This window comes from Chroicocephalus ridibundus, chromosome 3, assembly GCF_963924245.1.
Source record: "Chroicocephalus ridibundus chromosome 3, bChrRid1.1, whole genome shotgun sequence".
Classification (NCBI taxonomy): domain Eukaryota; kingdom Metazoa; phylum Chordata; class Aves; order Charadriiformes; family Laridae; genus Chroicocephalus; species Chroicocephalus ridibundus.
The window spans coordinates 32,881,758-32,894,195 of NC_086286.1; the positions used below are offsets into that span (position 1 = coordinate 32,881,758).

The 12,438-nt window shown below is 43.5% G+C and overlaps 1 protein-coding gene across 1 annotated transcript in view; it reads right to left on the reverse strand.

Moving 5' to 3' along the window:
- Positions 1–6,729: 6,729 nt before the first annotated feature.
- The window catches only part of PLB1 (phospholipase B1), an 84,651-nt gene continuing 78,942 nt past the window's right edge, over positions 6,730–12,438 (reverse strand). Inside the window, exons 56-58 of the mRNA XM_063328658.1 lie at positions 12,161–12,256; positions 8,562–8,636; positions 6,730–8,109 (exon numbers count right to left, since the gene is read on the reverse strand). Of these exons, the coding sequence (XP_063184728.1) occupies positions 7,888–8,109; positions 8,562–8,636; positions 12,161–12,256 (393 nt within the window). The 3' untranslated portion in view covers positions 6,730–7,887. The remainder of the gene's footprint in view (positions 8,110–8,561; positions 8,637–12,160; positions 12,257–12,438) is intronic.

The window sequence follows — 12,438 nt, forward strand, 5'->3', positions numbered from 1 at the left end:
ACCAACACCCCCAGGTCCTTCTCCTCAGGGCTGCTCTCAAGCCACTCTCCGCCCAACTGGTGTTTGTGCCTGGGATTGCCACAACCCATATGCTGCAACTACTACAATAATTACATTGCAAGGTTTCTTACTGAAGATGGCTACTGATAATTTGGTTTTAGAGCTACAGACTGATACTGTCAAGCAGCATGGATGATGACTGTACACAACAGTGGTTTTAGTCTGTTGTCTCTCTCTTAGCTGGCATGGTTACTTGGTAGAAATAGCTCACGTTGATCAATAGAGAAGTTGGCTCTGCAGTGAAGCTGCCTCTCAAACACTGAAACGGTGAGGTGGGTGTCAGTCTCTTCTTCCAGGTACGAGGAGAAGAAAAAACAGCCTCAAGTTGCACCAGGGAAGGTTTATATTGAATATGAAGAAAAATTTCTTCTCTGAAAGGGTTGTCAAGCATTGGAACAGGCTGCCCAGGGAAGTGGTTGAGTCACCATCCCTGGAGATATTTAAAAGACATGTAGATGTGGTGCTGAGGGACATTGCTTAGTGGTAACTTGGCAGTGCTAGGTTAACAGTTGGACTTGATGATCTTAGAGGTCTTTTCCAACCTACACGGTTCTATGATTGTAGGAAATAATAGTATTGAATTTACTGGAACTATTCAGAAGACAACTTTTCTTTCTCCCCTGACGTTCTGATGGTTTAGACTTAGTTCCCATTTCAAAAATCAGGATGGTAATATAAAAAAATTCAAAGGTTCCAAATCAGGAATATTTTTCAACTATATGCCTTCAGATGGAGAATAAGTCAAAAGGCAGACATTCAGCTCCTCTGAATATTCTGAAACTAAATAGTCTTTGAAATAACATTATGATATGAATAATTTCACTTTAGGTCTGCTTTTCCCTATCATTTCTCTTCCACCAAGTAAAAAATAAAAGACAAACAGACTAAGGATGCAAGAAAAAAATTAATCCATTTCAGCAACATAATTTCTTCTCGATGGGATTTTTTTTTCTCTATTCTAAAGGACATACCTTCACCATGTAAAAAGATATCAGATCAGATCCCCAAAAATGCTGACCCTTCCTACTCTAAGCAATGTGCAAGGATCCCCAAGGATCCCTTCGGAGCTAGGTGAGGAGAAGGCGCAACCTGCAGCCTTGCACCTCACAGGCTGGAGGTGGAACGTGGCGAGCTAATTACTGGGTGTGGGTAATGCAAGTGGGAGCACGATGGGAGAGCAGTGAATTTCTCTCTCCTCTACATTCCCCACCCTGTGACAATCACAGCCTGTGCCTCTGCCAAAGCACTGCCGAGCACTCAGTGCCCCTGTATGGATAGGAAGCATCGGGGCAGACCCGATCCTCAGTCACCTGCACGCCCCTGAACTTGCTGCTCCCCACCGCTCTCTCCTCGCTCGCACAGACTGCCAACGTTTTGCTCTATTTGCATTCAAGTTAAGGGGAAAAACAAGCGTAAAATTGGCACAGCTACCAGTCTAGCCATGTTAGTGATTGAGCGATAAGTTGTGTAGTGGTTACACAACCGGGCTGCGTCTTTGGAGCCAGGGCTTCTGGGTTTAATTTCCTGCTCAGTCACTGACTCATCACATCACCTGGGGCACATCACTTCACCTCTCTGCACATAAATTTCATCATCTTTAGTTGGGGCGTAATAAGACTATCTCACAGGAATGTTAGGACACACAAATTACCCTCATAAATATTTGTAAAATGCTTTAGACAATGCTTCAACAAAGGCATTGAGTATTTCGTTGTTGAATAAGTAACAGCCAGGGGAATGTCCTAATTGCCAGGCTGGCTTATTTACTTACCTTGCACCAGAGATTTCTGGCAGTAGTACCGAAGGGATGTCTCAGGTAGGGGAAAGGGTGAAGAGGTTGTTCGACTAGTGCAGCAGGAGCAGAAGCAGGAAAAGGTCAGCTTGTGCCACAAAACCAAGTACACGATAGATAAATGTTATGGCAAAGGCTGAGAGGCATTTACGTCATTTTCAGCCCAGATGCACAAAAAGCTTATGTAGGTGACACTTAACGGTGATGGAATACGGATGTCTAATCCTATTAAGTATGGTCCACAAAGTCAGTTCTTCAGAATACATGGTCAAGTCTGTTTTCGGACTTAAAAAGCATTTAGATACCTGAAGTTCTGCTTTTGCACCTTCCCAGAGGTGTTATCTTCTTGCCTACACTGAGCATATCAGTGTCTGTCCTCCACCTCAGGCTGTCTGGGATTCACAGATCCCCAGAGGGTCTGGGAGGAATACTCAAGGATATTATACGATTCATACAATCACTCAGTTTTGCTGTGGGACATTAAGGAGCTGCTGCAGTCCAGGCTCCAGAGGCTGTATTTGCAGACAGGTGAGCTTTCTGAGGGTCCCAGCGTCTGCACTGAAGTGATACAAGACGGTTGCTGAGACAGCAAATCTTAGAAACCCCAGAAGATGCACTCTTGATTTTTGTTGTCTATCCCAGCTCTGTCCTCCCCACTTATTCCTAACTCCTGTGCTGTACTTTGATCTGTAATCTGATTCAGAGGATACCTGTGGGCAAGCTGGCAAGTGCAGGTAAATCCCTGGTGGGTGGAGAGCTGCTGAACCTGCCAGTTCTGTGACTTCAGCAGGAGGTACTGACTGCAAAACTGCCCTGGTGCAAGAGCATGTGTCGTACTTTCTGCCTCATCCACCCACTGTGGAGCCGTTACATGTAGTTTTCTGGAAAGCCCAAGGCTCAGTTTCCCAGCTGTTGTTAAACTGAACAGCAGCTCTGGCCGCTGTTTTACTTTGGGGATTATCTCCTGTCACAACCTAAGCCCATTGGGGCCCTCAGGTGGCGCTTCCAGTCACCTCAGCAACACAAATGGTAGCTAAAGGGTTTTCCTTCATGGCTAGTTTTTAACACTAAAAGGAATTTTAAAAAAATCCTTGGTGGTTATGATACAGACACTTTAAAGGTATTAGGTCACTTTCCTTCTTCACAGCCATAATCATTTTATGCCAATGAGAAAGGACTCTTAGATGTTTTGGAAGCAGCTCCAGGGTCAGCACATGGATCAATGGCAGAAGTTCCTGACTGCCTCTCAACGAACCATGTCCCTGCAGCACCACTACTCCAAAAGGACCATTACATCCTTCTTGTAAGGAAGCAGAAGGCCTGGAGAGTACAAGCACCCTATCACTGAAACACATTCATGGATCCCATACTCTGACAGAGGACGTGAGGACTTTTCCATACCTGGCTTTTACAAATCCTGCCGAAGGCCCACAGTTAGGGAAAACTCACACAGTTCAGTGAATGAAGTATTCTCAGTAAAATCCACATAACTTCATCTAGTTATGACTGCCTGTTATATAGGTGACAGAAATGGAAAGACATAAGGGAACTTCTTCCAGCCTCTGGCCGGTGAGTAGTTCCAACTACCTCTTAAGTAAGCCCTCCTGTGTTTTGTTGGATTTTTTTAAAAATTGCTCAAGCCATGGGCTCTCTGTCTTTTCCTTTGGGCAACCATTGTCTCTGAAGATTGAAACAGAACAATTTTTGCTTTGCACTAGGAAGTTTATCAAAAGCAGATGAAGTTAATAAGCTTCACCCCCTAAGTCAGGTGTGTGCTGATAACGTTGGGTTTCAAAATGCCAAAGAGAAATCTACTGAACTCAGAAAGGAATCCAATAGGCAAAAGATTGTGTTAACATCTGGTGTCCACAAAAGCTAAGTGGTGGCAAGGACAGTTGCTGACAGTTAAATGGAAGATACTTAGCATGTGGTAAATTAAAATGCTCCAGCCTCTTTCCCCTCTTCCACCATCCCCTTTTTTGGATACAGACTCCTGGTGCTAGAAATACTTCTTAGATCCCTGGATAAGAAAACTATGTAATCAGGACAGAAACAGTTTTAACACAATTGTTCTCAGGAGCATCCCCTCCCTGTCATGCTCAGAGATCTATGATACCCAGAAAACTTGTTTCATTTGAGTAATTTGTCAACGACTTTATGGATAGACTTTTGTCTGCCTTTTCCCAAAATCCCAGATACCTTCCTTCTAAAAAAAAAAAAAAGGTAGAAAAGAGCAAACATTGCAAACCTGTGGACCTCCAACAGCAAATTCTTTAAATACCTGAGGGGACATGAATCATGCAAATGCAGAGTTGTAAAAATCCAGGGCTTTTCCATACCCAGCAGCCCCCTCCTTTGGGGTGGGGTTGTTTCACCTCAACATTTTAGCTAAATACCCCTCAAAGTAACAAAATTCTTGCCCAGATGTCTCAAACTATAACATACTGACCAACTATTAAAACAACATAATTTGCAATCAGTACATCTGTATCTCACCATCCAGAAGCTGGTGGGACGAAACATGTAACAATCTCCAAAGCCACAAAATTCTTCTGTGCAGATGTTTTTCTGAGTTTTCCCTCTCTTTCCTAAGTTCACTGAGCACCTAAAATGGACTTTGGGGCAAACTAACCCTAGATGAAACTCTTTTGTGCCATTTGACCTTACAAAGCAAAATGCAGACACTGTACCATGACGAGAGAGAGGTCCAGCAACAGCAACAAAGGAGGCCAGAACGTGAACTCGCCTGCTGCCTAAGCTGTAGACAAATGATTTGCCAACACTTGTCAGGCTCCATCACTTCCCTGTTTGAAGAACAGATTGCTTCTCAAGACCAGGCAACAGCATAACACCCTCAATACCCTTCACAACAACCTGAGCCGGGCAGCAGGGCCAGTAACCCACAAAGGTCCTTTGGATAGTGACTGCGGGCTGAGCTGTAGCTCTTCTGCAGAGGACAACTCCACAAAGCCTGTTTTCTCAGGCTGTTAAGAAATTGCTTTACACGGAAGAGGTAGTTTTCAGTGGTGGATGAGACCACCATTGGCCAAAGCAACATCCTGCGCTAAGAGGGTATCCATTTCATGCATTTTTTCCATACAGGCTTGAAGTTCCTCCTAGGGGTCTCTCTTCTTTTGTGCATCAGTAGGCGATCTGGCTTACGCAGTGGTCCAGTGAAAAAAAAAAATGCCCTGAGGCCTTTTGAAACCCAGGGCACGTTATTAAACAAAAAAGGGGGAATGGACAACTGACAGACAGGACGTACAGATTGCTTTCTGATTTAATGGGACACTAAACGCAGTCAGACTAAGATCCAGACTAATCATTTGTCATTCACTCCAGCTTAATGTCACCTCCACTTAATGAGCACAGAGGGAATGCACAGCGGTAATATCTTCAAGGAAATAATTTTGCTTGTGGAACAGCTGCAGACTGCATGATTCTTGATGTTGGGGTTTTTTTTTTTAAATGTCAGTGCAGTTCACCACATACTTCAGTCTACACAAGAAAGATGCCAGAAGATCTTTCCATAGACTAAATAAGAAGCCCAACAATTCATGCTCCAGCTCCTACGTGCTCCTGCTGTAGTAGTGCAGGAGTAGTACACCACAGCTACAGAAACTCGGGGCAAAGTCTCCTGCTGCAGAAGCAGCACAGAGCCAATATAATTTAAGCTTGATGGCTTCTCAGTTCCCAGAAGTGTCGGCAAAGACAGCATTCCTTACAGAGCTGAATGCCGCAGGGAACTGGGAATCTGCAGTCCAAAGTGGAGTCACCCTGTCCCCTGTGCAAGAATCGCTACGCTCTAGCACCCTTCAGGATGCTGGAGGTGCCAATCTTGCCATCTTTCCCCTCACCTCCCAACTGGCTGCACCTCTTCTGTTTTGGCTTTCAGAAGCTGGGAACAAAATTTAGTTTCCTAAGTGAGGAAAGGGGATGTCTAGTTATTCTAGCAGGGGACACCAGCACGAAACTCAAGATGGACTTGTACCCATCTCTAGGCAGGAGAAACCTGATGTGAGAAACTGCAGTATTTTGTAGCTCTAACTCATGCTTTAGGCCACACCCGGCCCCTTTCCTGCATGCACACATGAGAAAGGTAAATCGACACTGATTTGACTTTCCTTTGAAATACCTCGTACTGAGGAAAGGTTCTGCAGACAACTGTATCTTTTTACTCCTTCCCAAGCCAAGGGCTGTATGAGCAGTGGCTATCCGAGTTCCCAGGAGGGAAGAGGAATCACAAGAACAACACTTAGGGATGAAAGGAGATTGTAGCCTTTGCGATCCGCTGGGATATTTGCTCAGGTTCCTCACTTGCAGGGCTTATATTTTCCAATGTGTCTGAGGTGAAGGTGCTGCGGAATGGACTGAAACACAGTAAATCTTGTCTCCTGCATTGCAGGTTTGAGGCTGTGTTTGCTTCCATTTACTGAGCTAAATAAATACCAGCAGCTGGGATATCAGGCAGATAGTGACCTACAGTGAAGACAGGGACAGGAAATGCAGCAGAGATGCCTGTGCTGCACTGAAACAAGATGCAGGTGCTTCTGTTTGGCGTTCCAAGTACATCCCCACTTGGGGCTGCATGTAGAGCTCCCAGACACGCATCTGTGGATAAGATTTAGGCAAATAAAAGTCCTACTAGTAATAGCCCAACCTTTGAGTGCAGATCAAAGGAGAGGTGAGTGGAGCTTCAGCCCCTGAAACCTGACTATACAACTTGTATTTTACCCACCTCTTTTTATCTTAGCAACAACAATGACACAAGTGAAATGGAAAAAGGAGGAGTCTGAATACCTTCCATGTGCATAATGAGTAGATTTATGAATGCCAGAACACTTTCTTCCCTGAAATATTTTAATTTTTTGCTCATTTACATTTCTGGAGTGGAAATGTAGTACACTTCAAAAAAAAAAATCAGTAAAATAAAAATTTGAAGTATTTGACATAGGAAATAAAGATATTGAAAAACAAGATCACAGGGAACTTGTGAAGTATCTTCTGTATCAGCAGATCATACGAATTGACCTGCAAGTATAAAACAAGGAATGTCTAATTTCCAGGAGCGGCTTCCTCTGAACTCCTGATCAGAATTTTGGAAAAACTTTGCAAATTCATCCTTGGAGAACAGCCATGGAGACTCCAGTCAGGACCTGAACATGCCACAAGTCCTGTGAGAAGGGTTCAGCCAGGCTAGGTTGCCCATCAGGCACCTACTTGTTGGTTAGACCCCCTACTACATGCTAGCGAAGCTACTACGTGCTCTTCCTTCTTCCCAGGAAGGCGGGGAAGAATTCTAGAACCAGCTGCTGTACAGTGGTAGGTAGGGGGGTACAGGACTGGCCCTTGGATATTTAGCCCTGGAGGAGAAGTGATGCGTATGGTCCACCTCCACATCCAGTCCCAGACAGATGGAGCCCAGAGACCAAGGCAGTGGAGAGGGCACAGTTATTCTAGCTGTGCTGCCTGGCGCTACACGAAGAATGCCACATGGATGGTTTGGGCTGCTCAGAAGTTGGCTTAAAGGTGGTTCCATGGCATTATACTTGCCTGTGTAGAATGACCTTAGCACCTTCAACTTGATGGTCTTGTTGGAATCTAACATGTGAAATTGCAGCTTTTCTTTTTTATCTCACTTACCTGGCTATTGAGGAATACCAGGTCACATCATGGACGTGTAGCTAACATTTTATATACAATTTTGTAAGAAAAAAGGGCAGATGCACAATTAAGGCGCCAAGATGCACGAAGAAGTTTTCTCACTTCGTGCACGCAATTGACATACTGAGTAATTTTCACAAAATGGAGAATTGCATCCCAGAATGAAAAAGCTTTAACACTTTAAACTTCATCCTCTGCTTGACTGATCTGCAGAAGTTAACTCTACAGTACATTTCTGATCAAGTTTATTGGGCCTAAAATCCCTGGCTAACCAAGAAGCTTCGTTTATACCCAACAGGTTTTTTTATTCTGCTGTGCTCTGCACCACACCAGAGTAGCCTCAGCAGAGACAGATGTTTGTTCCACTTGCTTTACAGAGTTGTCATTTTAGTGTTCTTTTCTGTGTCAGCATCATGTTGGCGCCTCTTGGTTCTTCTTCCTGACACAAGGCAGATGAGTAAAGAACCCACCAGGACTCCAGCTAATGCAGCCACAATGACAGCCCAGTAGGGGACTGAAGGTTCGGTTTTGTCCGAGATGAGATCAGAACTTCTGAATCCACTATTTCTCGGTGTGGAAAGAAAAGGTTTTTCCTATGAAGGGAGAGTAAAGGTTTTACTGACCACAGACCACTTAACAGGCAGCTTTCAGTCCATATGCCATCACTCCTTCCCAGAGTCAATCTTTAGACAATCTGTTTCTGTCTTCTCTCTATCTTAGCTCAAACTCTTTCCTGCCCTATTGCCTGAGAAGTTCCTAGAAGAAAAGACTGAGCCATCTCAAAATCAGGAGTGATGGCATCATTTCCAAATTTGCTTGCTGCAGACAACCAAATGGGAATACGTAGACTTATTAAAACTGGCTTGAATGAGAGGCTTTCTGCTGCAGTGAGGATAAGGTTTTTTTGCATTAAATTTTAAGTAGATTTTCCTGTGCATAACAAACCAGCAGTATATTTTAGCTATTTAAAGCCTTCACAAATATACTCTTTTAAAGAATAAGAAGAAAGAGAAAAATGAAAGTGGACATCTTGGCCTTTACTTACTGGGTTTGGACACTTGAGTTTTGATCTGTCATGGGTAAAGTTGTTGTAAGTCTGCTTTTCACCAACTGGCTCCAACTGAAGAAGAAAAAAGCAATAGTAAACATAATGATGATTTTTTTTTTCCTCCTCAGACTCTCCTGACTTGGGTGGTTACAACTTTTTATCCAGTTCTTTGGTGCTTGCAGCAATGAACAAATGTTGTAGAAGGTGCGTTACAGGAAAGTTTCCAAACACTTTAATGCTCATGAACTGAAGACATTGAGAATCTGATTGTACTGTCTGCAGAAAAACTCCCTCAGGAAGCCAGGAATGGGAGAAGCCTTTTGCACTTAGTGGAGGAAAAAACAACTCTGAATACCACATACTTTAAATATTCTCCTAAACCAAAGTGGTTCACTATACACCCAGTTCTCCCACTTACACATCTCAAATGATAGTATAAACCACATAGGAAAAAAACCAAACAAAACCCACATGACAGATGCTGGTCATGTTACTTGGCACGTTACTGAAAGAAAGATTCTTGGATGTCACAGTGATGGAAGCGACTTCAGAAATGATGTAGAGCTAGAGACAGGATGTGATGGCGCCAACTTCTGCAGTCTTCACTCAGACAAGAAATTCCCTGGGAGTTTTAGCTAAGGCTAGGTTCACAAGATTGCAAGAAGTGAGTTAAATAGAGCCTTTTATATTATCAGTTGTCAGCTAAGTTGCAACAGCTGACCATAGGCTCACCCCGAGTCCATTTCAAACTCAAAATAAAATATGTCCAGGCTAATGGCATAGCATTTGTGGTTGGCTAGGAGTGCACATACCATCGGTTACCATAGTTAACCTAACAAGTAGAGGCTTGCTCAGTCATGTTAACTGAAGTGTTTACAACTGTGTATGGACATGCCTGAAGTAATGACTTCAGGATTGGCCCCTAGAGAACCGTAGAGCTGTCATCCAGCACTTCTGGGAATACAGCACAGAGGAGTGCTGGTGCTTCTGCTATTGTCTATGTGTGCATTAGCGTTCCGCAAGTGATTAAAGTGTCAGCGGCATGTTGGAGAGAAACAATACCACAAAAGCCCAACATAAGATGGAGAAAATAAATTCTATTCATAAGATTCCCATATGGAAATACTGGGAATACTCTCTCTCTCTAGTTCAGTGAAAGCAAAAAAAATAAAGGAGAAAAAAAGGAGGCAGAGACTGAAAAAAGAAGAGAGAGAGATGAACTACGGCAAAATGAGACGAGGGAAGGGAAGAAAGCTAACAAGTGGAGAGAAGATGAGAAGCAAAACAGAATGCCAAGTTTTGCTGACTGTTGTGGGCTCCTGCTGGACTCCTGTAAGAGTCCTAATCACTTGGCCTGCCCACCAGCTGATGTTGCGAAGGCTGAATTTGGTAGTTTTGTTGCATCTTAAAGAGAACAGCTGAAATTCTGATGTGGTTATTTGTAAGACGCGTGGCTCATATCCTCTAACATTCTGTCTGCTGTACGACTGGTTATTTGTAGATAACTGTAATACTTCCCTTGCCAGGGCACTTGGTGAGGAGTCTGGCGCAGAGCCCAGGCAAAGAATGATAAGGTGCAAAATTCTGTAGCCAGCCGTGCTTTGCTTCATCTTTATGCGATCTGTTCCTCAGGAGCATTAGCTCCTGAGCTCTGAAGATGACAGTACCCCCATCTCCCTGAGCGTACAGGGCAACTTCTGGAAGAAACACAGCCCCTCTAGAGCATGTGGCAAGCATGGAGGCAGAACACAAGCTAAACACACTGTTCGTGTGCTCTTCTCCTGGGCCAGGGGATTGATGAGGTGGATTTTGAACCAGTGGGGGCCCCTTAAGACTGACCCTCTGACTTCAGAGAGTAGGAATATGCTTTCATATAGGGCAAAGGGCAAAGAACATCATGGTGAGGGAGAGGGTCCTTAAGCCATCCCCATCCCTGCATACTCTCAGCAGTGGCCAGGCACAGTCTGGCCCTTTATGTGTACTGACAAGAATCCATGTCATTTGGCCATAAGCCTACAGCCTGCTGAGCTTTTCAGGGAACAGGGAAACAATACAGCCTTACAGTAAGCTTGCACAGCCTCACCATACAAGGACTGCGAGTGAAAAGCAGAGATGTCTTAGATTTAAATAGTAAACAGTTAAATCTTCAGTTGGCGTAGACGGACAGATCTCTACGTAAGGGAATAGTTGCACTTTGCATCAGTAAGAACCTGATCCCCGCCACCCTAGTAGAAAGCTTTGTGTCAATATCCTTACATGCGTAGGAAATGAGTGACAGTCTGGACAGAATAAAACTCCGATGGCATAGAAAAAGGACTGATGGTGATTCAGGAATGAGTAATGTCCAATAGGAACATCACGTGGCAACAGAAACCCAATTTAAGGCTACCATATGTCCAGGTACCATCTCTTTTTCTTCTTGAAACCTGCAGCCATGCTCAATTTGAATGTTTTCTACATTTGCTTGGGGTTTCTGGGCCACCATTAGCCCTGTTCGAGCTACTGCACAATGAAGCCTAGCAGACTGCTGTCATCTGGAGTCTCAGACAAGGAAGCCTGATGGAAAGCATGCAGGTTTGCTGTGCATGCACAAATTGGTTATTCAGAGCACGTGCATGCACTGTATGTCTACTGCTTTCTATAACCCTGGACCTACAAGCTTATATGCTATACTGGGCAACTGCACAAGTTTCTGCCCTACGTTTCCCAGTCCTTGTGTTCAAGTTCATTCTGGAGTATTCTGTAAGTTTCTTATCTTGCTCAGACTTTTTTAACTTAGACTCAAAAAAAAAAATCCCTCTCCATTTATGCTGGTTTCTTGTACAAACCAGGATATGGGATTTCTGCTACCACAATGTGTTTGGGTACTGGTGTTTATGAGACAAGAGGAGGAAATGTTGCTGTGGCATGAAAATGCCAGAGTCGCCCTTCACCACGGGAAATACCATGGTTCTGAAAGCAGCTGTGACCTTGGAGTTATCAAGTCCAGCATGTGCCTCTTACACACTCTTCCAGCACTATTCAAAAGCTACCATTTCCCCCAAAATGACAGAAGGAATATGACTGCAAGCAGAGACATCATAGGTGTGATTTCAGCCTCCCATTAGTTTCAGTGACTCTACTAGAATTGCTTCAGATACTAGAGTGGGTGGTAAAACATGTCCATACTATTAATGGCAGCAAAAATTCAATCCCATGTATGTTTTCCTAATAAATCTAGCAGAATTCACTGAAGAAGGGCAAGCTCATTCAACACACATTTTCAGGAAACCTACAGAAGTGAATGTTTAACTAGGCTGATTTTTTGCTTTAATACAAGTTATTTACCAAAAGAAAAGGGATTTTTTCATTACATTAAGACTGTCAGGATTTCTCATTTTGAATGAGCAAAGACCTACACTGTTTTATGCAACACCATCACTTTGGATTGTGTTCTAAGCAATGCAGACCAAAAAGGATCTCAGAGTTGAGCAGCCCCTCTTTTGTTAGGACATCAGTTTTATTTCTTGCTTACTGTTTTGTTTCAGACACCTTTCTCATGATCTTTTGTAGGGACTGCTACCACAAACATACAGATCTGGGTCGTAACCTCTTACCATATTATTCCAGAGAGCCATGGCCATCTCAGCATAGCCTCTTAAACTGAAATGAAAGCAGTCTGCAGCAAAGAAACTCAGATCTGGCTTGCCGTTCTGCAATAAAAGCAAAAATTTATTTCTCAGCACATTTCAACCATTGACACCTGATATATTATATCTATCTAATAACGCACTGTACTTGGCATACTTACTCCACAATTTTGGTATCTTTCTAAAAGCCATATGCTCGTATTTTGACACTGAAAATAAACTTAGGTACTCCTAACTGTGGGCTG